Below are 26,502 nucleotides of genomic sequence, written 5' to 3'. Positions count from 1 at the left end.
CGATCAAGGCATTGTCGGTCAGTTTACGGAAGCAGTTGGCAACAGAAATTGTTCAGGGGACAAAAAGGCAGTGGTGTCACGGGCAGGGTAAGTAGACGAACTGACAACCACTGGCAGAATATACAGAGGTTATTTATGTAGGGGACCTCACGAGCTGTAGCAGGTGCTGGCAGTTCCTTCACTGGGGCTTGGCTGGAAGTCAGGTGACTCAGGAACGTGACAGATGGTCAATGCAGTTATTGCAATGTTGTTGTTTTATCACAGTAGATTGGTTTATTTACATTTCAAATACTAGAAGCCATTCATTTACAAATGTGATTGCACTTTAGGTTACATATTTAAATGTTCAGACCTTGAGATGTGATAGACAGTTTTTGCATGATTTGAATGAGGCAAAATAACATGCTTTTTCTCGAATATATTGTTAGAATCATTTGTTTCAGATGTACTGTACTTATTTTCTGTATAAAAATTTAAATTGGAATTCAAAAAGACTTTTCAAACTTGAGTCTTGAAAAAGATGGGGTCGTCTTATAATCAGGGTCGTCTTATATTCGGGCCAATACGGTAATAAATAAAATGGGACCACTGACAGGGGTAATGTTGGCAATCCAATACGAGCTACACATATACACAAACCAAATTCGACTTCTGAACACGTCAGCGACTCTCTTAAAACTTGTCTGGTAACGTTGTGCCTGCCATTTACTTGTTTTCTTTTTGTTTCTACTCTTCGTTCGGTCACTTCCTGTGCGGTAGCATATTGACACGTTCATCCGTAGTTCGTCCGGAGATTTTGTAACTAATCATTTCTCCTTGGAAGGTTTGTGCAAGAAGCGGCGAGTGTTGTCAGAAGAGGGTGTACGAACGAGGAAATTAAGGACGCGATACATGATTCTCCCACTCTCCCCTCCCACTAGCCATCTCCCGCAGCCCTCCGTCTCTCAAGCACCAACTTCTATCGCAAGTCGTCATGTCTTTCAAGGTAACAAACATTAATTTTACATTTTACATTAATTTCATTGGGAAAAACATCGCCTCTAACTTTTTGACCTCCAAACGTGAGCACGTAAATAATTAAGTTCGTAAGTAGAAGTTTCACCGTGTTTTTCTGCAATATTTTACTTGCTGTAATTCACTTGTCAATTTGGAAAATGAACACATTTACACGTTCTCTATACGAGTGTAGTTCTCAAGATCGGTCTTGGTCTCGAGACTGGTCTTGAGACCACTTTTGAGAAGACTCGGTCAGGTCTAAGAATCAAAGGCATTTTTACTTGGTCGTCTTGGTCTCAAACAGGGTGGATTTTTGATCAAGCCAGTACAATTGTGATCAGCGAGAAGCGTGAACAGGGTAGCGTGGCTGGTTGCCAGCCAATCACGGGGCAATATAGTTGATGGTTGCATTGAGTAAACCGATAAATAACACGAATGTAGTTAATTATAGGTCACATTTTTGTTGTATTGTTTAGACTTTTGCATGATGTGCTTCGTCAGAACATGGGTCATTTAAGACCGAAAAGGAATCATGACTATGACTGTGCATTAGTGAGAGATAGAGGGAGAGAGGGGAAGAAGGCTCGTAGAAAATGGTTAAAAAAGGGTGTAGTCAAGGGTGATGACCACTCCAAAAGACTAACAGTTCACACATTCATCTTTTAAACTGTCTCTTTAAAGAGCAGCACAGCCTAAGCCATTTAAAAACAAGTGAAGTGAGGTGATTTGCAAAAATATTTTTGTCTTTTTGCCATGTGCTGCACCAGCCTTAAAGCCCCTTTGCAGTGAAGGTCTTTGGGGCACTATAATGCGATTGCTCTAGTACTTGTTTAACTGTTATACATATATGTATGAGAGTAATCTCAGGGCACATCTGCATCAGGTCAAAAGGTCTCAATCATCCTCTCTGTTGTCACACATTTGAATTTGTGTTAAAATGTATGCAGCTGGATTTCATCTGGAATGTGTTTTGTTTTGTGTGGCAATCTTTCCATTTGGATTTTCATTTGTTTTAACATCATTCCTGTGTGCAGATGGAAGGAGTGTCCAATTATTTGTCTGCTTGCCAAATCCCCAATTTGACACAGGCATATATTTTGGCATGTTAAAGCTGTCCTCATGGAAATTGCGTCACAGAAGTACAAGGTGATTTTTGGATATATACAGCAATGGCCATTGCAACTAACCAACACAAAGATCAACTTCCAGCTTATAGTGCAACAATGAACACTTTGATAATGTATGTCAAATGAGAATTTTCACCAGCAGCTGAGTTCAGCTAGGTCTACAACTGTAAAATTTTAAAAACACAACATATTGATGGATTTCAAAGACGAGAGACTTGCCGACATTTCACTAACTCCTTGACCTCTTAGCATACAAACAGATAATAAAAAGTGAGATTGTGTTGGGTGGGAGCATAAGAGTGTACAAAGGATGGGAGCATGAGTGTACATTTGGTGCAGAATGTAGGTTAAGCAGCTGGTGTGTATTTCTGCTTTCCTGCCAAAATGATGTGCTCATGCAAGTGTAACTGCAGCTGTTGAAACCCTTTCTTTTTGTTCCATACACTCAGTCAAGGTTTGGATGACTTGGGTGTCAGAGTAAGAGGTGACCGGTTGAGCAGATGGAAATAAGGTTTATTTTTTTCAAGTGGGGTGGAAATTCATACTTGTGATATTATACAAAACATGATAGCCAAACACTATAAATTAGATGCTATCAATTCAGGACTTATGTATTATATATACACTGAATTAATTTGCAGAGACTTTCTTCCCTGCCTGCGTGGAGCGCATCTTGGGCTTTCAGTGACATGTCGTATATGCAACCTGGACTTCAGACTGCAATGGCATTCAATCAATCAAGTCAAGTTTATATAGCCCTAAATCACAAGCAGTCTCAAAGGGCTCTGTCCTCTGCATTTAACCCATCCCCATGTGATTTTGATCCATCCCCTGGGGGAGAGGGGAGCAGTGAGCAGCAGCGGCGCCGCGCTCGGGAATCATTTTTGGTGATCTAACCCCCCAATTCTATCTAACCCTTAATGCTGAGTGCCAAGCAGGGAGGCAATGGGTTCCATTTTTATAGTCTTTGGTATGACCCGGCCGGGGTTTGAACCCACAACCTTCCAGTCTCAGGGCGGACACTCTACTACTAGGCCACTGAGCTGGTATGGCATTGTATAAATTTATATCCAATCTCGGACAACATGTAATAGCCCTATTATTATTAAAGACAACATGGAGGAAGGTAGTATGTGGTGTCTGGACACTATTTGTTATTTGGATTGCGCTCACTAAAAGACTGATTTATTCTAATTAACATTGAAAAGTGCGAGCTGTCAGAGTCCTTAGAACTGCTACTATGGCCAAGCTAGCTGGTAGCCTGCTGCAAGTTTCACCTCAATCCTGCAATAAATAATGCACAGATTTACTATTTAAACACCACACAGTAAAACCCATATACAACTTAAACACACATGGTATCTTATCAAAAGTGCTACTATGGCAAAGTTAGCTGGTAGCCTGCTGCAAGTTTCACCTCAGTCCTGTAATAAAAAATGCACAGATTTACTATTTAAACACCACAGTAAAACCTTAACTTAAACACGCATGGAAACTTTTTTTTTTACTTCCAATTTTGGCCCACTTTTGCACATTTAATGGGTCATATTTTTGCACCCTTGTCCTAGAGCAGGGGTTGGCAACCCGCGGCTCTAGAGCTGCATGAGGCCCTTTAGCCCCCCCTAGCGCCTCCCTGGAGCTTTTGCAAAAATGCGTGAAAATGGAAAGATGTGTTTTTTGTTGTTTTTTTAAACTATGGTTTTTAGATTTTAATCATGACACAAACATTCGTATGCTGTAAAAATGTATGTACCGTAATTTTCTGACTATAAGTTGCTCCGGAGTATAAGTCGCACCAGCCATTAAATGCACAATAAAGTGAAAAAAAAACATATATAATGCTAACGTGATATATACACTAACAAAGAGCTGAGAGCGGGCCTGACGTAACATTCAGAGTTATTCAAATAAGTATTACATAAATAACACGTTTATCAAACCATCTGTGTCACTCCAATTCATTAAATCCATCGATCGTCCTTTATGTAAACAATGCCGCATATGCGCCGCGCCACTGACGTCGGACTCAATGTAAGTTGCATTTCTAAATATTCTACAGACCCATATAACGATATATAAAGTATATTTAAAATAACTATCATATTAAAATAATATCATCAAACCATCTGTGTCACTCCAAATCATTAAATCCATCGATCAAATTCCTCGTTCTTTATGTCAACAACTATAACTATATTGTAGCGTTAACAAAGTACCAGGAAAGATGTGGGTTTGGTAAACGGCTCCTTATTTAACAAAACAAGAGTTCAACGAGCCAACAACCTCGGAACTGTAACGATAAAAACATATACAAGTTGCTACGCAAAATAAAATATATCGAATAACTATAACATAACTACCTTTTTCAAACCTTGTGTCACTCCAAATCATTAAACCCTTCAAACGTGGGGCCCTTTGTCATCTTCGTCATCCCGTGATCAAATTATTTGTCCTTTATGTAAACACTTGCAGTTCAAATGACAGTAATCCCTTGCTACATCGCGGTTCGTTTATCGCAGTTTCACTACATCGCGGATTTTTGAATTTTTTTAATTTGTGGGAAAAAAAATCACATAAGTCGCCCCCCACCCAAACTATAAAAAAACGCGACTTATAGTCCGAAAATTACGGTAAATAAGTTTTTCAAACCTTGTGGCATTCCAAATCATTAAATCCTTCAAACATGGGGCCCTTCGTCATCTTCGTCATCCCGTGATCGAATCCTTTGTCCTTTATGTAAACATGTGCTGTGCAGCGCCGGTGACGTCACTTGCTGTTCAAATGACAGTAATCTCTTTCTATATCACGGTTCGTCTATCGCGGTTTCATTTATTTATTTATTTTTAATTGTGAAAAAATTCACATATAAGTCGCCCCCCCACCCAAACTATGAAAAAAATGTGACATAGTCCGAAAATTACGGTAGTTGTAAATGCATTAAAATGCCGAATTCCAGAATGGCGTCTGTTAGAGATGTTCCCACTCTAACTTATTTTGCAAGAACCACACGAGAGACAGTATGCCCTTTAAGCACTTGCAAGTGGAGAATTTGTTCGTTACTCTAGGTACAGCAATGTTCGAACAAAGTCTGCCTTTAGTCTCTTACAAGAGCATATTTATTGAGAACAAGTAGGGTGGGGGTGACATTGAACATGTTTGGTGGTCACCTCAGCAACTGGTTAATCAGTGCGGAGGGTCCCAGCTCATTGTTTTACAAGGTCGTGGAAATAGAAACTCGTGAAGTATTTTAGATGACTAACTAAGCAAGAATATTTCCACACCATTTGGAAAGTTTCAACAACTGAATGGTTAAACTTTTCAGAGTCAAGGAAAGGTAAAACGTTTAAACAAAGTTAATAATTCTAGTCTACATTCCAACATAATCATACGATCAAGATAATTTGTAAACCCTAACAGCGTCAAATAGCCAAATTGTGTCATAGCCTGCGACACAGCACAGGCGGGTTGTTAACAAACGGGTGTGAGAGAGTGATGGGCCGTGGATGCAAAAGTCAAACAGAGGGTTTAAGAAAGACAGGACTGAACCATTTGCTTTCATTGCCAATGCCAAAGGATTACCTGCATGTTTGATTTGCAATGAGAAGTTGTCAAATCACAAGAAGAGCAATTTGGAGTGACATTTTCAGCTAAAGCATGCTAAATTTGCTGCGAATCACCCAGTTGGAACTGAAAGGAAAGGTGCAATTGCAGTGTTGGTGGAGAAATTTGAGGACCGAAAAAACGATTTCAAGAAGTGGATTGCATCTCCAAACTCTACTAAACCTAAAAAAATAAAAAGCTTACAGTACCAGGCGGTCTCCCATGCAAGTTTTGTTGCAGCCCGGGAGATAATAAAGTTCAGAAAACCATTCGCCGATGGTGAGTACATGAAGGATTCATTCATTAAACTACCAGAGTGCCTATTTTGGGACTTCAAAAACAAAACCGAGATTATTCAGAAAATTAAAGACATGCCTCTCGCCACAAAAATAGTGAAGCAAAGGGTAATTAAAATGGCAAACAATATCAGCAAATCAAGGGCATCAATTCAGCTCCAGTTTTCTCAATGGCCTGTGACGAGTTGTGTGACGTGACCGATGTTGAACAGACAGCTTTGCTATGCAGCGATGCAGGTACATGAACTCTAATGAGCCGCAACATTAATACACAGACATTAATAGTGTAATGGAAGTTCGGCTAAACTTGAAGAAGTTACGTGGTGCGTAATTCTCTCCAGGATGCGCTGCAGGGAAAATAAACAGTTAATTGTGAATGTTCATTTTGTATTTGTAGCCCCCTTAATTATTTTAATTGTAGGCCTGCTGGCCTACTATTAAAATAGTAGGCCAGCATTTAAAAAACGTTTTTAAAGAATTTTTAGCATTTTAAGATCAACCCCGTTTTTTCTTTTTATTTTTACAAATAGGGAATTTAAAGTGGGCAATCTTTCTTGTATTACAATACGAGGTTATGTATTGACAGTCTATGTTGCCTTATAAAAGGCTATTAGGTTTTTGCGGCTCCATACAGGTATGTTTTTTTTTTTGGGGGGGGGGGGGCAATATGACTCTTTGAACATTTTGGGTTGCCAACCCCTGTCCTAGAGAATCCAACCAATTGACTTGAAACTTAAGTGATACGATCTATAAGACCCGAGACAAAAACTGGAAAAAAAATCCATATTTCCATTGCCCCACAAGAGCAAATGCTTTATAACAGTGCAAATGGTTGTTCGTCTCTGTGTGCCCTGCAATTGGCTGGCACCTGCGTCAGGGTGTCACACCCGCGACCCTCGTGGGGACAAGCGGTACGGATAATGGATGTGTGTGTGTGTGTGTGTGTATATATATATATATATATATATATATATATATATATATATATATATATATATATATATATATATATATATATATATAAGGAATAGGGTCAAGAAAATAACAGACCTCTTTGGATAAAGTATAAAAGCAGACAAGTATATTCACATTTTAAATCAATAAAGAAGACATAACTACACATTTTTTGATATAAGGTAACAACAGAGGTTGTTACAACTTCATGATCTGATATGTATTTCTGTGCACTGCGAAATAACAAATGTTTTTTGATATATTGCCTAAATAGCTTAATGACCCTTAAGGAACTGTGTAATGCATGCCTGAGGTTTTCCTAAATCATGGACACTGCCATAGTCGTCTAGAATGTTAAGTACTTAATTATATCTTGTATTTTGATTAAACGTCAAATGTTGCCTAATGCTCGACGCCAGTTTTCGATTACTACTGTACGTTCTGGACAGAGGGAAATATTTTGCTTAACAAAGAAAAGATATGGTTGGAAACATGATTAAACTAAGAATATGATGACGTAAGCAAGTACATGGAGTAACAAAAGAATAAACAAAAACATGGTAAGTGGTGAGTACAAACTTTGCATAGTCAGGGAACATTAATCAAGTGATGATGCCACAGCCAAAAGCTCACATAATTCCATACAAAATGACAAAATTGAAAGAATGATGAATGGGCGGTGTGCGACAGTAGGCGAAGTGGATGTATGTGAAAGATTGGTTTATAGGAAGGACACTTGGAGATAAAACTGGTAGAGGTGCCAGAGGAAGAGCGGCAGGAGGAAAAACACTAAGAACCCGGCCAAAGGTGATCGCCAAGGCCGAAAGACGAGATGGAAAACAACAGCCCCCACACACACCGAATCACCCATAATGAGTATAGAGATTTTGCCCATAGTAACAATTTCATCAATGAGTTGCCGAGACTCTTGAGATCCCTCCTCCACATCAGCAGCTGTGCTGGTGCTAGCAACACTTTCAAAACCTTCAAATTCGCGCTCGGTAACGCAATCGGGCCACAATTTCCTCCATGCCGAGTTCATAGTCCTATACGAAACTTTGTTCCATGCTTTGTCGACTATGTTGGTGCAGTGATAGAAATGATGTCTCCAAAAATCGTCATCTTCATCTTCTTCCGCTTATCCGGGGTCGGGTCGCAGGGGCAGCAGCTTTAGGAGGGACTCCCAGACCTCCCTCTCCCCAGCCACTTCCTCCAGCTCATCCCGGGGGATCCCAAGGCGTTCCCAGGCCAGCCGAGAGACGTAGTCTCTCCAGCGCGTCCTGGGTCGTCCCCGGGGTCTCCTACCGGCATGCCCGGAACACCTCCCCGGGGAGGCGTCCAGGAGGCATCCTGATGAGATGCCCAAGCCACCTCATCTGGCTCCTCTCAACGTGGAGGAGCAACGGCTCTACTCCGAGTCTCTCCCGGATGACCGAGCTTCTCACCCTATCTCTAAGGGAGAGCCCGGACATCCTGCGGAGGAAACTCATTTCAGCCGCTTGTATCCTGGACCTCGTTCTTTCGGTCACGACCCATAGCTCGTGACCATAGGTGAGGGTAGGAGCGTATATCGACCGGTAAATCGAGAGCTTTGCCATTTGGCTCAGCTCTCTCTTCACCACGATGGACGGGTACAGAGTCCGCATTACTGCCGACGCTGCACCGATCCGCCTGTCGATCTCACGCTCCAACCTGCCCTCACTCGTGAACAAGACCCCAAGATACTTGAACTCCTCCACTTGGGGCAGGATCTCATCCCCGATCCGGAGAGGCCATTCCACCCTTTTCCGACCGAGGACCATGGACTCGGATTTGGAGGTGCTGACCCTCATCCCGACCGCTTCACACTCTGCTGCGAACCGCTCCAGTGAGAGCTGGAGATCACGGACTGAAGAAGCCAACAGCACCACGTCATCTGCAAAAAGCAGTGACGCGATGCTGAGGTCCCCAAACCGGACCCCCTCAACGCCTTGGCTGCGCCTAGAAATTCTGTCCATAAAAATTATGAACAGAATCGGTGACAAAGGGTAGCCTTGGCGGAGTCCAACCCTCACTGGGAACGAATCCGACTTACTGCCGGAAATGCGGACCAAACTCTGGCATCGGTGATACAGGGACCGAACCGCCCTTATCAGTTGGCTTGGCACCCCGTACTCCCGAAGCACCCCCCAGAGAACCTCCCGAGGGACACGGTCAAACGCCTTCTCCAAGTCCACAAAGCACATGTGGACTGGTTCGGTGAACTCCCATGCACCCTCGAGGATCCTGCCGAGGGTGTAGAGCTGGTCAACTGTTCCACGGCCAGGACGAAAGCCACACTGCTCCTCCTGAATCCGAGGTTCGACTTCCGGACGGATCCTCCTCTCCAGCACCCCTGAATAGACCTTACCAGGGAGGCTGAGGAGTGTGATTCCCCTGTAATTGGAACACACCCTCCGGTCCCCCTTCTTAAAGAGGGGAACCACCACCCCAGTCTGCCAATCCAGAGGCACCGTCCCCGATGTCCACGCAATGCTGTAGAAGCGTGTCAGCCAAGACAGCCCCACAACATCCAGAGCCTTTAAGAACTCCGGGCAGATCTCATCCACCCCTGGGGCCTTGCCACCAAGGAGTTTTATAACTACCTCAGTGACTTCGACCTCCGAGATTGGAGAGTCCGCCTCAGAGTCCTCAGGCCCTGCTTCCACAAAGGAAGGCATGTTGGTGGAATTGAGGAGGTCTTCGAAGTATTCCCCTCACTGACTCACGACATCCCGAGTTGAGGTCAGCAGCACACCATCTCCACTGTAAACAGTGTTGACCGTGCACTGCTTCCCCCTCCTGAGACGCCGGATGGTGGACCAGAATTTCCTCGAAGCCGTCCGGAAGTCATTCTCCATGGCCTCGCCAAACTCCTCCCACGCCCGAGTTTTTCGCCTCAGCAACCGCCGAAACCGCGTTCCGCTTGGCCATCCGGTACCTGTCAGCTGCCTCCGGAGTCCCGCAGGCCAAAAAGGCCCTATAGGACTCCTTCTTCAGCTTGACGGCATCCCTTACCGCCGGTGTCCACCAGCGGGTTCGGGGATTGCCGCCACGACAGGCACCAACAACCTTACGGCCACAGCTCCGGTCGGCTGCCTCAACAATGGAGGCGCGGAACAAAGTCCACTCGGACTCAATGTCTCCTGCCTCCCCCTGGGACGTGGGAAAAGCTCTGCCGGAGATGGGAGTTGAAGCTCTTCCTGACAGGGGATTCTGCCTGTTGTTCCCAGCAGACTCTCACAGAGCGTTTGGGTCTGCCAGGTCGGACCGGCATCTTCCCCCACCATCGGAGCCAACCCACCACCAGGTGGTGATCAGTTGACAGCTCCGCCCCTCTCTTTACCCGAGTGTCCAAAACATGCGGCCGCAAATCCGATGACACGACTACAAGGTCGATCAACAAACTGCGGCCTAGGGTGTCCTGGTGCCAAGTGCACACATGGACACCCTTATGCTTGAACATGGTGTTCATTATAGAAAATCCGTGTCGAGCACAGAAGTCCAATAATAGAACACCGCTCGGGTTCAGATCGGGGGGGCCGTTCCTCCCAGTCACGCCCTTCCAGGTCTCACTGTCATTGCCCACGTGAGCATTGAAGTCACCCAGTAGAACGATGGAGTCCCCAGAAGGAGCGCTCTCCAGCACTTCCTCCAGGGACTCTAAGAAGGGTGGGTACTCTGAGCTGCCGTTCGGTGCATAGACACAAACAACAGTCAGGACCCGTCCCCCCACCCGAAGGCGGAGGGAGGCTACCCTCTCGCTCACCGGGGTGAACCCCAATGTGCAGGCGCCCAGCCGGGGGGCAATAAGTGTGCCAACACCTGCTCGACGCCTCTCACCGTGGGCAACTCCAGAGTGGAAGAGAGTCCAGCCCCTCTCGAGAGGGCTTGTACCAGAGCCCAAACTATGTTTGGAGGCTAGTCCGACTATGTCTAGTCGGAACCTTTCTGCCTCACACACCAGCTCGGGCTCCTTTCCAGCCAGAGAGGTGACATTCCATGTCCCTAGAGCCAGCCTCTGCAGCCGGGGATCGGACCGCCAAGGTCCTCGCCTTTGGCCGCCGCCCAGCTCACTATGCACCCGACCCCTTTGGCCCCTCCTATAGGTGGTGAGCCCATTGGAAGGGGGACCCACGTCTTCTTTTCGGGCTATGCCCGACCGGACCCCATGAGCGAAGGCCCGGCCACCAGGCGCTCGCCTTCGAGCCCCACCTCCAGGCCTGGCTCCAGAGAGGGGCCCCGGTGACCCGCGTCTGGGCGATGGAAAATGACATCCATATTTATTTTTCATCATAAGGGGTCTTCTGACCCTTCTCCAAAAAATCACGAAGGATTAATTGAGTTTCACTAGTGACCTCGAAGCATCATTGAAAGAGGAATTTGGTGTACAATTTCTTGAAATTAGCAATGACTTGCTGGTCCATGGGTTGAAGCAACGGTGTGGTGTTCAGAGGAAGAAACTTGATTTTGATGAACTCAAATTCATCAGTAAAGTCATTCTCCAAACCAGGTGTGTGGGCAGGAGCATTATCCATCAAAAGAAGGCAGCGTAACGGCAACTTCTTTTCCCCCAAATAGGCCTTCATGGTCGGGACAAAAACCTCAAGCACCCAGTCTGCAATATTGTCGGGTCAGCCAAGCCTTTGTATTAGACCTCCACACAACTGACAATTTACTCTTCATAATATTATTCGCTTTGAATGCTCGAGGATTCTCAGAATGGTACACAAGAAGCGGCTTTATTTTGCAATCACCGTGAGCATTACCACAAAGCTAAAGAGTAAATCTATCCTTCATAGGCTTGTGACCTGGCAGCGACTTTTCCTCCCGTGTGATGTAGGTCCTTCGTGGCATTTTCGTCCAAAACAGGCCAGTTTCATCGCAGTTAAAAACTTGCTGGGGAAGGTATTCCTCGGCCTTGATATATCTGGCAAATTCCACTTTAAACGTTTCGGCAGCATCCTTGTCCGAACTTGCAGCCTCCCCATGATGAACCACGGAATGTATCCCACTTTTCTTTCTAAATTTATTGAACCATCCTCAGCTTGCCTTAAAATCAAACCCTTGAGGAACCAGACTAGGGTCTTTTTTTTTCAGATCGTCTTTGCCACAAATGCCGTCCTCGATAAACTTTCCCCCGCTAACTGTTGCGCGTTTATGAAAATTAGCAACAGTTTCTCGACTTCTTCCAATACCTGTGGCCTTTGTTTGCTAATCACAGTCGATCCTTTAGCAACATCACTTGCTTTAAGAGCGTCTTTGTGTTTTATGGTGCTTATCGTTGATTTTGCCATGCAAAACTCCTTAGCTAACTCGGACACACGCACACCAGATTCTTATTTTGCTATTAATTCTTTTTTAAACTCAACAGTTTTGCACATTACTTTCCTCTTTTCACTATCAGCAGCTTTATTGCTCCCACTTGCTTTCTTTGGAGGCATGATTAAGGGTTAATACAATCCTCAACGAATGGAGTCAGTTGGCATCCGGGCCGCGCGGTTGGGTTTTCTCGGGTCCTACCGGCTCATCTCGCGAGGTTCGACTTCCGAATTTTTGTTAGACAACCAAAGCAAAAAAAACGTGAATTTTCTGTTCGAATTCCGATTTGTTCGAGAACCGGGACGTTTGAGAACCGAGGTTTGATTGTGTGTGTGTGTGTGTGTGTGTGTGTGTGTGTGTGTATGTATGTGTGTATATATATATATATATATATATATATATATATATATATATATATATATATATATATATATAGCCATGACCCAGACATACACTAGTGTTTCAAGGGTTTTCCAAACATCCATTAGCCTTCTAACACAATGGACCAACTGGAGGGATGGTTACTGGAAATGGGCTTTTATACACCTATGTACCGTTTTTTTCTGCACTATATGACGCACTTAAAAACTTAAAATTTACTCAAAAAAAACAGTGTGCCTTATAATGCAGAGCGCCTTATATATGGATCAATTGATGAATTTGTTGATCCATACTGGTTGTACATAGTGCTCTGCCAAAATGTTTCAGTACGTTTTGGTACGACTACTAAATTACAAGGTCGCATCGCTTTTAGCATTATGGCAACCGTGGTCAAGGGCATCACCGCAGTAAGATACTACTGGTCTCTCGCATGACATTGGAAAAAAAAAATTCTATAGGCTAGAATCCGTCCCATCGCTTGATTGACATACAGGTAAATCTGTCGAGAGCCAATCCCAGTGAACCAACGCCCCTCACTGCAGCAAGTTTGGCTGCACATACACAAGCCCGACACCAAAGTTAGTAAGCTAATCAACGCATTACGCGTTCATTTTGTCTTTTAAACTAAACAAAGTTTATGACCATCAAAAATGAGTGGGGTTGCTGGACCAAATAAGAAACCAAACTGTATCACTTTTATCCCATCGCTTGATTGACATATAGGTAAACCCGTTGGGAGGCAATCACAGTGAACCCCCCCCCCCCAAACCGCAGCATTTTGGCTGCGCATACACAAGCCCGGCACCAAAGCTAACAAGCTAATCAACGCATTACACATCAACGCATGCACTCACTTTTTTCTTTTAAACTAAAGAAAGTTTATGACCATCAAAAACGAGTGGGGTTGCTGGGGCAAGTAAGAAGCCAAACTGTATCACTTTCATACGGAATGGGAGTTGGACTTTACCTCATTGACTGGGTTGACATTCCCTTTAGCACAGCTCCATCTAGTGCAGGGGTGTCCAAACATTTTGCAAGGAGGGCCAGATTTGATAAAGTGAAGGGGCCCGGGGGCTAATAGATTTTTTTCAGACATTTTTTAACTACACAAATTTCATGCAAATACACACCGTTGTAAAAAAAATCATTGTTTTAATTGTCTTTATTTTTTAAATGACAATATAACCAAATATAAGCCACTCAGGCAGATGTGAACAACTCTAAAAACACAAATTCTGCCTTTCATTCATATCTGACGAGTCAAATAACATTGAAAAAACTGTATGAAATACCTTAAATTAACATGAGTTTCAAATTATTTTTGCCTCATGAACATTTTAAACAGGAGTTATAAGTAACGCAAAGTTGTCTGTTATTAAAACTTAGAACAAGTGAATTTTGCTCTTGTCATATACAATATTTTTCAGAAAGTAATAGTTTGTCACATCTACAGATTCATAACATCTACAGTATTAATATGGCCACTTCGTAATATTTAATATTAAGTAATATTTACTTTTGATTTAATTTTGACTCACAGCCCCGCGTGAAGAATCACTGTTGTGATGCCATTTCAGGTTGGAGCTGCTTCACTTTATCAGTGCGGTCACTACCTGTTAGCTTGTCGTATGTGTTAGCATGTTTAGTCTGATAGTGCTCTCCATGGATCGCCACCTTGCCATGGTGGAGAGCCTTGTGTGTTCCGATGAACCTAAGAGCGATGCCGTCTGGAGTCTCGGCTCCTGGTAGGTTCAACCATGGCGGTAAGGTCGAAGGGGAGGTTCCAGACAAAGTGCGATCCAAAGACCTCAATGGTGGGAGTGGCGGAGGATGACACTGTAAGTCACAACGGCACTGATGGCGGATGAAGGCTGCAAAAGAGGGTGGTCTCCAATCATCAGGGATTCCATGCCATTGGATCCCGGCCCCTTTCTGCCAAGGAGTGTCTGGTGGCAGCAGGCGCATCAGTATCCCCACGCTAAAAGACGTCACGCGCAGGCGTCCTCCTGAAGGGAACTTAATCAATTTTCCATTCTGGACAACAAAGTCCTGTGGCGATCAGGAAGTGATAACGGGGGCAGGACAGTGAGGTCTGGCAGCACCTAGCCACAACCTGGTACACAGGCGGTGAATGTTAGATTCAGTCGTTAAGTTCTTGGACTGAGGCAGAAGAGCTTCTCGGCAGCTGCACCCATGACTGAGCAGCCCTATTCAGGATCCACTCTGCTCACCCCATTTAGGGGAGCGGGTTAGAAAAGGTATGCTAAACACAGCCTGCCTCACAAAATCCTGTCTGGAATACCGCATCCAGAGGGATCACAACCATGCGGTCAGAAACAAAAACATGTACACATTGGTGCCGGGAACGTGCGGACCCTAACGGACAACCAAGCCAGTGATCGACCTGTAAGGCGAACTGCCATCATCTCCAGAGAGCTAAGAAAGTTCCAGATCGACATCGCAGCACTCTCCGAGACCCGACTGGCAGATGAAGGGCAGCTGAAGGAGGAAAAAGGTGGATATACTTTCTTTTGGAAAGGAAAACCTGCAACTGAGCCAAGAATCCACGGCGTGGGTTTTGCTATCAAGAACCGCCTCATCAACCACCTCAATGAACTGCCTGTGGGCATTGACGAACTTGCTTGCCAACAATCAGATGACGACGATCGTTAGAGCCTATGCACCAACACTTGATGCACAGAATGAAGTTAAAGAGACCTTTTACGCTGACCTAGACAAAGTCCTATCGGAAGTCCCCAAGAAGGATAAACTAATCCTGCTTGGAGACTTCAATGCCAGAGTGGGACGAAACCACCACCTATGGAGGGGTACGCTGGGGAGAGAAGGGGTTGGAAAACACAAATTCTAGTGGCACATTACTACTAACCAAGTGCTCAGAACACAACCTGGTCATCACCAACACACTTTTCCGTCAAAAAAACAAGTTCAAAACATCTTGGATGCATCCTCGCTCCAAACTGTGGCATATCATCGACTGTCATTGTTCGCTCTAAAGACCGCTGCGATGTCCTAAACACCAGAGCAATGACCAGTGCAGACGACTGCTGGACCGACCATCGCCTCATTCGCTCCATCATGTCCATCCGCCTAATGCGGAAAAAAAGGATGCAGAAAAGACAGTGCCGGCCAAGAATTAACATCAAGCTGCCTACCGCCGACCAACAACAGCTGCAGGAGGCTCTTAGTGCAGCGCTGCCCAACCACTACCCAGAGGATACTGAAACACACTGGAGCACACTTTCGACTACCATAATGAACATATGCAAAAAAATCCTCTGTCACAAAAAGCGGACGCATCAAGACTGGTTTGATGAGAATGACACTGAGATCCAGCAGCTAATTAACAAGTGGCAAGCTTTCATCATTTGGCAAAATGACATCCACTGCAAGGTGAAAAGAGTAGCCCATGCCAAAGCGAAGGCAGCCGTCCAAACACAGGTTAGGAAACTGAAGAACCAATGGTGGACAAAGAAGGCTCTGGAGATCAAGCAGCTTGCTTACTGGAGACATGAGAGGCTTCTTTGATGCCACATGAGTGCTGTATGGTCCCAACTACCGCTGCCTAACCCCCTTTTGCTCTAAGTCAAGTCAAAAGTCAAAGTCTGCTTTATTGTCAATTCCTTCACATGTTATGACACACGAAGAGATCGAAATTACGTTTCCCACCGTCCCACGGTGACTAGAAAATTACACAACACATACAGGCAAAAAGCACAAAGAGTATAAACAATAGATAAGACCGATGCATAAGTAATAAGCAAATAACCTAATAAATAAATAAATAAATAAAGAAATAAATAGACAAATAAGAGGAGCAAAATGGAGCAAGCGTACATACAGCAGTACAGGACGTTATGCAGCCGAGGGTGGAGGGGGGAAAGAGTTCAGGATCCTGACAGCTTGGAGTATGAAGCTGTTGGTGAGTCTGGTGGTGCGGGAGCGCAGGCTCCTTTACCTCTTCACAGAGGGGAGAAGATCAAACAAAGAGTGAGCGGGGTGTCTCACGTCACACAATCGCGGTCGCCTTGCGGGTGAGATGGGAGGTGTAAATGTCCTTCCACACACAATCGCGGTCACCTTGCGGGTGAGATGGGAGGTGTTAATGTCCTTCAGGGAGGGGAGTGAAGCACCAATGATCTACTAGCCGTGTTCACCATGCGCTGCAGGGCCTTCATATTTTATTCAGTGTAGCTACCACCCCACACAGCAATACAAGTGGAGAGGACGCTCTCAATGGTGCAACGGTAGAATGTGGTCATGATGGCAAGAGGAGCACTTGCTTGCCTGAGTTTCCACAGAAAGTACAGGTGGCGCTGAGCTTTCTTCGCCAGCGACGCAGTGTTGGTGGTCCAGGAGAGGTCCCCACTGATGTGCACCCTCAGGAATCTGGTGCTGCTCACTCTCTCCACCACAGCACCGTCGATGGTCAGCGGCAGGTGTTGGGTGTGACCCTTCCGGAAGTCAACAACAATCTCCTTGGTCTTGCTGACGTTCAGCAGGAGGTTGTTGTCCCTGCACCACGTGGCCAGAAGGTCGACCTCCGACCTGTATTGAGTCTCGTCGCCCCCGGTGATAAGACCCACCAGAGTCGTGTCGTCCGCATATTTTGCTGCAGTAGTTTGCAGTACAGTCATGTGTCAGCAGGGTGAAGAGCAGCAGACTGAACTTGCAGCCTTGGGGGGCCCCCATGCTCAGCGTGATGTTGCCGGAAACATTGTCGCCAACACTTACTACCTGAGGCCTCTGACTGAAGAAGTCCAGTAGCCAGTTGCAAAGGCAGGTACTGAGGCCCAGCTTGTCGAGTTTGCAGATGAGACGCTGTGGAACAATGGTGTTGAATAAAGAACTGAAGTCCACAAACAGCAATCTCACATACGAGTCTCTGTTCTCCAGGTGGGTGAGGGCAGAGTGGAGGGCAGAGCAAATGGCATCCTCAGAGGACCGTTTGGCTCGGTACGCAAACTGGAAGGGGTCAATGGTGGGGTGGAGAATAGACCTGACGTGCGGTATGACAAGCCGCTCAAAGCACATGATGATGGGTGTCAGTGCCACAGGGCGGTAGTCATTGAAGCAGGAAGGAGCAGGTTTTTTCGGCACAGGTATGATGGTGGCAGCCTTGAAACATGACGGGACGACGGCCTGCTGCAGGTAAATGTTACAGATGTCCGTGAAGACATCCATCAGCTCCTCAGCGCAGTCCTTCAGCGCTCGGCCCGAGATGTTGTCCGGGCCCGCCGCCTTACGGGTGTTGATAGCGGCAAGCGTCCTCCTCATGCTAACGGCAGAGAGGCACAGGGGCCGCTTGTTCGGAGGGGAAGGGGTCTTCAGCGGGCAAGTGCTGTTCTGAGCGTCGAAGCGAGCAAAGAAGCGGTTCAGTTTGTTGAGCAGAGGGACGTCGCCCTCACGGCTCTGCGGCGCGGGCTTGTAGTCCGTGATGGTCTGAATGCCTCGCCACAGGCCCCGAGCATCCCTGCTGTCCTTGAAGTGGGCTTGATCTTGGAAGAGAACGCCTTTTTCGTATCCTTGATGCCCCGGGACAGCCTCGCCCTGGCTGATCTCACGCCCGCCACATGCCCAGCCCTGTAAGCTTTGTCTCTGGCCCTCAGCAGCCCGAGGACAGCCCCTGTCAGCCATGGCTTCCAGTTAGCCCGAGCGATGATGTACTTAGGGAGGGTCACATCATCAATGCACTTTGCGATGTACGAGGTCACAGAGTCAGCATACTCCTCAATGTCCGTCCGATTGTTGCATGTGGCCGCCCACTTAAACATTTCCCAGTCCGTAGTGCCAAAGCAGTCTCGAAGAGCATCAGAGGCCCCCTCAGGTCCCACTCTAACTCGCTTGCGAACCGGCCTGGAAGTTCTCACTCTCTGTCTGTACGCGGGCGTAAGCAGAACGGTGACATGGTCAGAAAGTCCGATGTGGGGGAGGGGTGTGGCCTTGAAAGCTTCTTTATGTGCAGTGTAGACCAGGTCCAGGAAGCTGTCACCACGAGTTGGAAAATTAACATGCTGGTGAAGCTTTGGAAAGACAGACTTCAGGTCAGCATGATTAAAATCACCAGTGAAGATGATGAAACCGTCAGGGTGCGCCGTCTGCTGATCACTGACAGCCTGATACAGTTCATTAAGGGCCGTGATCCTGTCACTTCCAACGTTGGAAGGCGGGATGTCGACCGCGACAAGCAGAATCGCAGTAAACTCCCTTGGTAGGTAAAAAAGACGGCACTTAATGATCACAAACTCCGCCAGTGGCGAGCAGTGTCTACAGCGTCCCGGCACCACGGATGTAGACACAGATTCCTCCTCCTCGTGATTTACCACCCTTTACAATGGCCCGGTCCACTCGATATCATGCTAGCTGCCTCAGTTGTACAGCAGAGTCCGGAATGTTGACATTTAACCAAGTCTCAGTGAACACGAGCACACAGCAGTTACTCACTGTCCGGTTCGTAGATCTCAGCAGTCGAACGCAATCCATTTTGCTGTCCAGCGACCGAACGTTCGCCAGAAGAATGGAAGGCACGGCCGGGCGAGTTGGGTTGGCCGCTAGCCTGGCCCGGACGCCTCCGCACTTGCCCCTCTTCTGCCTCCTCGCACAGCGCTTCCGACGCTTTCCATCCGGGGAAGGAGTAGCAGACGAGTCCTGCGTTGTTTCAGACCGGAGTAGTCAGAGTGCCTTTAATGTCTCCGTTTCAAAGTTCAGAACGCCGCAAATCTCGCTTTCGCCGATGTCGAGCAGAGCCTGCCTGCTGTACTTGTAGTACAACGCGGTAAGACTAGATGAACACGCAAAACTGTCGGACAAACACTTAGTAAAGGAACAAAACACTGATTGGTTGGGACAGAGAGAGGTTGCTGCGTGTGCACGCGCCGCCATCTCGAAAACAAGGATGGCCTGCTGCTGAAGGACATGGAGACAATTGCAAACAGGTGGAAAGAACACTACGAGGACCCCTTAAACAGGGACACGATACCTGAGATGGAGGCTCTTAATCTACCACAACAGCCCACAGCTGAAAGCATGGGAGAGCCACCCAGCCTGAACGAGCTGCAAGATGCCATTGGGAAGATGAGGAACAACAAAGCTGCTCGGCTCGATGGAATTCCAGTAGAGGTCTTGAAGAAAGGTGGACCCGACCTTCTCAAGCACATCCATGCCCTGCTTCTTAAGATCTGGGAAGAAGAGGAAATCCCTGCGCAGCTCAGAGATGCCTTAATCGTCTCCGTATTCAATAAAGGAGACAAGGCAGACTGCAGGAATTACAGTGGCATTTCTCTCGCTTGGGTTCTGGCCAACAGACTCACCTCCCTGTCAGAAAGCATCCTTCCTGAGTCTCAGAGTGGATTTCCCCCGAGCAGAGGCACCACAACCATGGTTTTCATTGCTTGACAACTGCAAGAAAAATGCTGGGAAAAAAAGATCAACCGCTATACATAGCCTTCATAGACCTCACCAAAGCCTTCGATTCAGTTAACCGTCAGGCCCTTTGGCTGGTTCTATCCAAGATTGGCTGCCCAGACAAATACATCAGAGTACTGAGACTATTGCATGATAACATGTCAGCCACAGTGCTCAGCGGCAGTGGAGACGAGACGGAACCCCTTCAGGGTTGACACAGGTGTCAAACAGGGATGCGTCATCGCTTCAACACTATTTTACATCTTTATCGCTGCTATCCTCCGCCACAGAAGCAAGCATCTTCCCCACGGAGTCAAAATCATGTACCAAACTGACAGTCAACTTCTCAACATCAACCAACTCAGAGCTAAAGGTCAAACCACCACCATATCCATCATGGAGCTGCAGTATGCGGACGACAATGCCCTTGTAGCCCTGTTGGAAGAAGACCTACAGAGTATTCTGTCTGCCTTCGCGAAGGCATACAAACAGCTTGGTCTAGCCATTAATATAAAAAAGACCCAAATCCTCCACCAACCACTACCAAACTGCAGTTTGCCTGTCCGCCCCCCAAAAATCTCTATTGATATCATCCGACTGAAAAAAGGTTGACCACTTTCCCGATCTAGGCAGCCTCCTGTCATCTAAAGCCACCATTTAAGATCAAATTGACCATCACCTCAGCTGTGCCAGTGGGGCTTTCTCAAGGCTACGGAAGCGAGTCTTCGAGAATCGTGACCTCCAAGCAAATACCAAAATCCTGGCCTACAAAGCTACCCTTCTGTATGGGTCAGAAGCCTGGACCACATACAGCAGGCACTTAAGGGCACTGGAGACCTACCATCAGAGATGCCTCCGGAAAATCCTCAGGATCAGCTGGAAGGACCGACGCACAAACACCAGTGTCCTGGAGAAGGCTGGCTTGCCTACCATCGCTGCCACCATTGCCCAAAACCAACTGAGATGGATTGGCCATGTAATCCGCATGCCTGACTCTCGCCTCCCAAAACAAGTCCTTTATTCCCAGCTCGCTGAAGGAAAGCGGGCTCCGGGAGGTCAGAAGAAGAGGTTCAAGGACAACATAAAAGCAAACCTGAAGAAGTGTTACATATACCTTAAAACTTGGGAAGACAAGGCCGGAGACAGGATGACGTGGAGAAACCTTGTCCGTGACGGCGCCGCTCAATATAACGCTGACCTCCACCATGCTGCTCAAGACAAACGCAAACGCAGAAAGGAGAGAACCAGCAGGCCCAACCCAAGCAGGCCCAACCCAAGCCCACCACCATTACGTTCCCCTGTCCACACTGCACCAGAGTTATCGGGTCCAGGATCGGCCTCTTCACCCACCTGAAGACCCACAAAGACCAGGAAGGAGGACCGTCATACTCAACTACGAGTGACTGCCGATGATGAGTCTGATAGTGTCTCTTTAGGTTGAAATCCTTAAACAAGGCAACCGTCTCTTTAGAAATCAGACGCACACAATTGCCTTGATTTTCAGCGAAGAAGTATAGTAATTCGCATTTCTCTTGAAAGTGACAGCCCTCAATGTAAACTTTCCTTGTTTTCTTTGCAGTCGCCATGGCAGAAAAGAGTGGAGAGGAGTGGTGCTTCTACCTTTTGGTAATAGGAGGAATTGCAGTTTCAAATTTCATCATTATTTTAGTTTGACAGTCCAGGCGGGCCATAAATATTACATTATAAGAGCGAAGCTGTGGGTCGTATGAAATCTGACCGGGGGCCGGATTTTGCCCGCGGGCCGGACTTTGGACATGCCTGATCTAGTGGATGCAGAACGCAACCCTAGTCAACCCCAGTTTGATGCAGTAGGTTTTATTCTATGCGCCTTTTAATCCAGTACGTCCTATGTATGAAATACTTTCTAAATTTAAAAAAATCAATGAAGGTGCACTTTATAATCTAGTGCGCCTTGTAGTGCAGAACATACTATAGATATTGCATTAAGAACCAGACATTTGCTCAGTGGCCTAGTAGTAGAGTGTCCGCCCTGAGACTGGAAGGTTGTGGGTTCAAACCCCGGCCGGGTCATACCAAAGACTATAAAGATGGAACCCATTGCTTCCCTGCTTGGCACTCAGCATCAAGGGTTGGAATTGGGGGGTTAGATCACCAAATGATTCCCGAGCGCGGCACTGCTGCTGCTCACTGCTCCCCTCTCCCCCAGGGGATGGATCAAAATCACATGGGGATGGGTTAAATGCAGAGGACAAACTTCACCACACCCAGATTTGTGTGTGACGATGATCATTGGGACTTTAACTTTTTTAACTTTAGACTAATCATTTACCACATTAAGAATGTATAGCGTGTATTACCGATTAGTTTAACGTTATCCTCACTGAAAAAATTGTGATTTTATTTTTTTTAAAAAGAGGACATTTCATGATGGTAAACACAAATGACAATGTATCAATGCAGGGTTGATACGTGTATGTAACCTTTGCACACACATCAGGTTTGGATAAATCATCAGTATCTATATCATTCATATCATTATCTATCTATCTATCTATCTATCTATCTATCTATCTATCTATCTATCTATCTATCTATCTATCTATCTATCTATTGTAATTTTCTGACTAAAAATCGCTCCGGAATATAGGTCGCATTAGCCATAAAATGCACAATATTGTGAAAAAACCCATAAATAAGTTGCTCCGGAGTATAGATCGCATTTTGGGGGAAATTTATTTGACAAAATCCAACACCAAGAACAGACGTGAACGAGCAACAACAGGGTAAATGATAGGTATGCTAACGCTAAGAGCTGAGAACGGGCCTGACCTAACATTCAGAATTATTCTAATAACTATTACATAAATAACACGTCGTTTATAAAACCATCTGTGTCACTCCAATTCATTAAATCCATAGATCGTGCTTTATGTAAACAATGTCAAGTCAAGTTTATTTGTATCGCCCTAAATCACAAGCAGTCTTTAAGGGCTTCACATAGACAATTGACAATTATTCTCAAAGCATCCCCTGATCTTGAGCTCCCAAAAGGACAAGGAAAAACAAAAAAAAAAACCCTACCAGGGGAAAAATGAGAAACCTTGAGAAGGGACCACAGATGGAAGGATCACCCTTTCAGGATCACCAGGCTGCAATGGATGCAACGAGGGCACATAAAATACATAATATGGAAATCAAAAAGTGGATGTCCAGGCCAAAGCAAAGAGCTGTCGGCGGAGCCCTCGATCGTACTGGCAGTGTCTTTGAGGAGGGTAATCCGCTGCAGTTCCCTCATCCTGAATTTGGTCCACAAGAATCTAGATAGCAGCTGTCAGCTTGGGTGTCACCTAATGTCACCAATGTCTCCCAGCCGGGGAGGGGTGGGGGAAGTGGGGTCGGGGAGAGGGAGCAAAAACAAACTCCAGCCGAATCGGCCACTACAGGAGGTTAATTAAAGGCCATATGCGTCGCGCCGCTGACGTAGGACTTGTAAGTTGCATTTCTAATTATTCCACAGACCCATATAACGATATATAAAGTATATTTCAAATAACTATCATAAAACAACAATATTATCAAACCATCTGTGTCACTCCAAATCATTAAATCCATTGATCAAATTCCTCGTCCTTTGTCAACAACGCCGAGCGTGCGCCCTGACATCAGCCTCGTCATTATTCCACAGATCTAGTATATAACTATATTGTAGCGTTAACAAAGTCGACTTTCAGGCGTGCGGCGGCGTGGACTTCCAACCCCGGAGGTGGCATTTCCAGACACGGCGGTGGAAGAGAGCTCCATAGAATAGGACCGGGCGTGCGTAAAAGCCATGTCCGAGCCCCATCCAGCATCCCGGGACAGCCACCCGGCCGAGCGCCGGCCCCCGACTTCTATCCACGGAGGTGAAAGAGAGCTTCGTTGAGTAGGACCGGGTGTGCGTGAAAGCCATAATAGTTTTTCAAACCTGTGTCACTCCAAATCATTAAATCCTTCAAACTCTTCGTCCTCCGTGTCACTTACAAACAAAGCCGCTAATGATGCGGGTAGTGCGTGGGGCTCTTCGTCATCTTCGTCATCCCGTGATCGAATCATTGTCCTTTATGTAAACATCTATCCATCTATTGAGACACTGGATTGTTTGTCAATGGTGGTAGAAATGTGTTATAATGTGTAAGAATTGAGATCGGTATGAGGAAAATTTAAAAAAATCACAATTTGTTTGCAAATCTGAATCAGAAGGAGGCCTCTGTCTGTCTGTCTATCCATTGAGTCATTAGATTGTTTGTCAATGGTCGTGGAAACGTGTTAGAATGTGTATGAATTGAGATTTGTATGAGGAAAAAATAAATAAAAATAAATAATTACAATTTGTTTGCAAATCTGAATCACAAGGAGACCTCTGTCTGTCTGTCTCTCTCTCTCGCTCTCTTTATACATATATACGTTCTAATTTGTTTATATAATTTAAATTACGTTTAATTACCTTCAAAATTTCAAGTGTAAATACTAGAATAAACATATCTTTGTCTCACAATTATAGTTCAATGTGTGTGCATGGGTGCTTGTGCATGGGTGCGTGAGTTACATACCCAGTGCGTTGAGTGATAGTGCCTAGGGTCATGAGTTGTTTGATCTGAGCCAGAGGTAGGACAACGGTGAGGTTGGGCAAAGAAGACAACTGCGGATTTGCCATGTTGTTATAGGTGAAGTTGTACAATTCTTGGCTGCTTAACTTTGCTGAGGACAAGAAAAAATATTCACCATTAATTTATTTGCTGTAGTAGTGGATGCTCATCGATGAGTATATATTGAGAAGGGTTAATTACAATCAAGTAACATAAAACAAAAAAGAGAATAATGAAAACAATATAATCTCCTACGTATATTTCGGGCATTAACAAGTTATAAATCTGTATTCAAATTCTGGGAGTTGACAACGCTCCAAAATCTATAGCGAAACCATAAAAGCCTTCCTGTGTAATTATGAATAAGATGCTCTGCTTTCTAATGTCTTGCCATGTGTTAATCAAGGAGAATCAGAATGACTTACCACTTGTTGCTGTAAACACATACACTATGTGCACAATTATTAGGCAAGTTGTAATGTTGAGGATTCATTTTATTTTGAAAAATTACACAGTATGCAGCTATTTCATGTAACAAAATAAAATATGCGAATTTTCCCATCTCTGTTGTTTTTTTGAATTTGTTAAAGTGTCAGTAATAAGCAAACAACTCAAAATTTACAAATGAACATTTAAAAGAAAAATCTGTGACCAATATATAACCCTTCTTTTCAATATATGTCTTCCATCCATGCAGTCTGCCACCTTCTTGATCTGTTGACGATCAACTTTTTGTGCAACAAGCACAGCTTCCCAGATACTTCAGAGAGTTTACCTTCACGGTAAATATCTTTAAGAAGACAAAGCTGTGACTGTGACAAAGCCTTGATGAGGACACAATTATATACTATTTGTTCACTGTTCAGCAGACTTAAAGAAGTGTACAGTAAATGAAAATTTCTCCTTGAAGAATTGTGCTGGGTTCTTTAGGCAAACACTTCATTTTTCCAAACACAAAGAGATTCACACCAACACTACTCTCCTGTTTAAGATATGCCCCCAGAGGCTAAATTGTTGACCGACGGCTCTGAAGCGCTCCCCTGAAATACAAGTATGATTTATGATCAATATCCCTCAAACCCCTCCTCTCACCTTAGCACTGCAAAGTAAAGAAATGTATCCTTGTTTATATACGGTAATTTTCTGACTATAAGTTGGTCCAGAGTATAAGTCGCACCAGCCATAAAATGCACAATAAAGTGGAAAAAAACATATATAAGTCGCACCGGAGTATAAGACACACTTTTGGGGCAAATTTATTTGTCAAAATCCAACACCAAGAACAGACATGAACCAGCAACAACAGGCTAAATGATACGGTATGCTAACGTGACATATATACAAACGAGGAGCTGAGAACGGGCCTGACGTAACATTCAGAGTTATTCAAGTAAGTATTACATAAATGACACGTTTATCAAACCATCTGTGTCACTCCAATTCATTAAATCCATCGATTGTGCTTTATGTAAACAATGCCGCGTATGCGCTGCATATGCTGACGTCGGACCCGTTGTAAGTTGCATTTCTAATTATTCCACAGACCCATAGAACGATATATAAAGTATATTTCAAATAACTATCATATTAAAACAATATTATCAAACCATCTGTGTCACTCCAAATCATTAAATCCATCGATCAAATTCCTTGCTCTTTATGTCAACAACTATAACTATATTGTAGCGTTAACAAAGTACCAGGAAAGACGTGGGTTTGGTAAACGGCTCTTTATTTAACAACACAAGAGTTCAACGAGCCAACAACTACTGAACTGTA

General features: G+C 45.2%; 1 protein-coding gene across 12 annotated transcripts in view; it reads right to left on the bottom strand.

Annotated features, from left to right (window-relative positions):
* The window catches only part of bcas3 (BCAS3 microtubule associated cell migration factor), a 211,359-nt gene that overhangs the window by 78,864 nt on the left and 105,993 nt on the right, over window positions 1-26,502 (bottom strand). For all 12 annotated transcript variants that reach the window (XR_015066690.1, XR_015066691.1, XR_015066692.1 and 9 more), the window contains one exon: window positions 24,688-24,835. Coding sequence is in view for 8 of the 12 variants with exons in the window: in XM_085916434.1 (XP_085772560.1) it covers window positions 24,688-24,835 (148 nt within the window). In the remaining 4 variants the exon portion in view is untranslated. The remainder of the gene's footprint in view (window positions 1-24,687; window positions 24,836-26,502) is intronic.

The sequence above is a fragment of the Syngnathus leptorhynchus genome, chromosome 7 (assembly GCF_054491065.1).
Source record: "Syngnathus leptorhynchus isolate UIUO chromosome 7, UIUO_Slep, whole genome shotgun sequence".
In the NCBI taxonomy this organism is placed as follows: domain Eukaryota; kingdom Metazoa; phylum Chordata; class Actinopteri; order Syngnathiformes; family Syngnathidae; genus Syngnathus; species Syngnathus leptorhynchus.
This window is presented reverse-complemented; position numbering and strand designations above follow the sequence as displayed.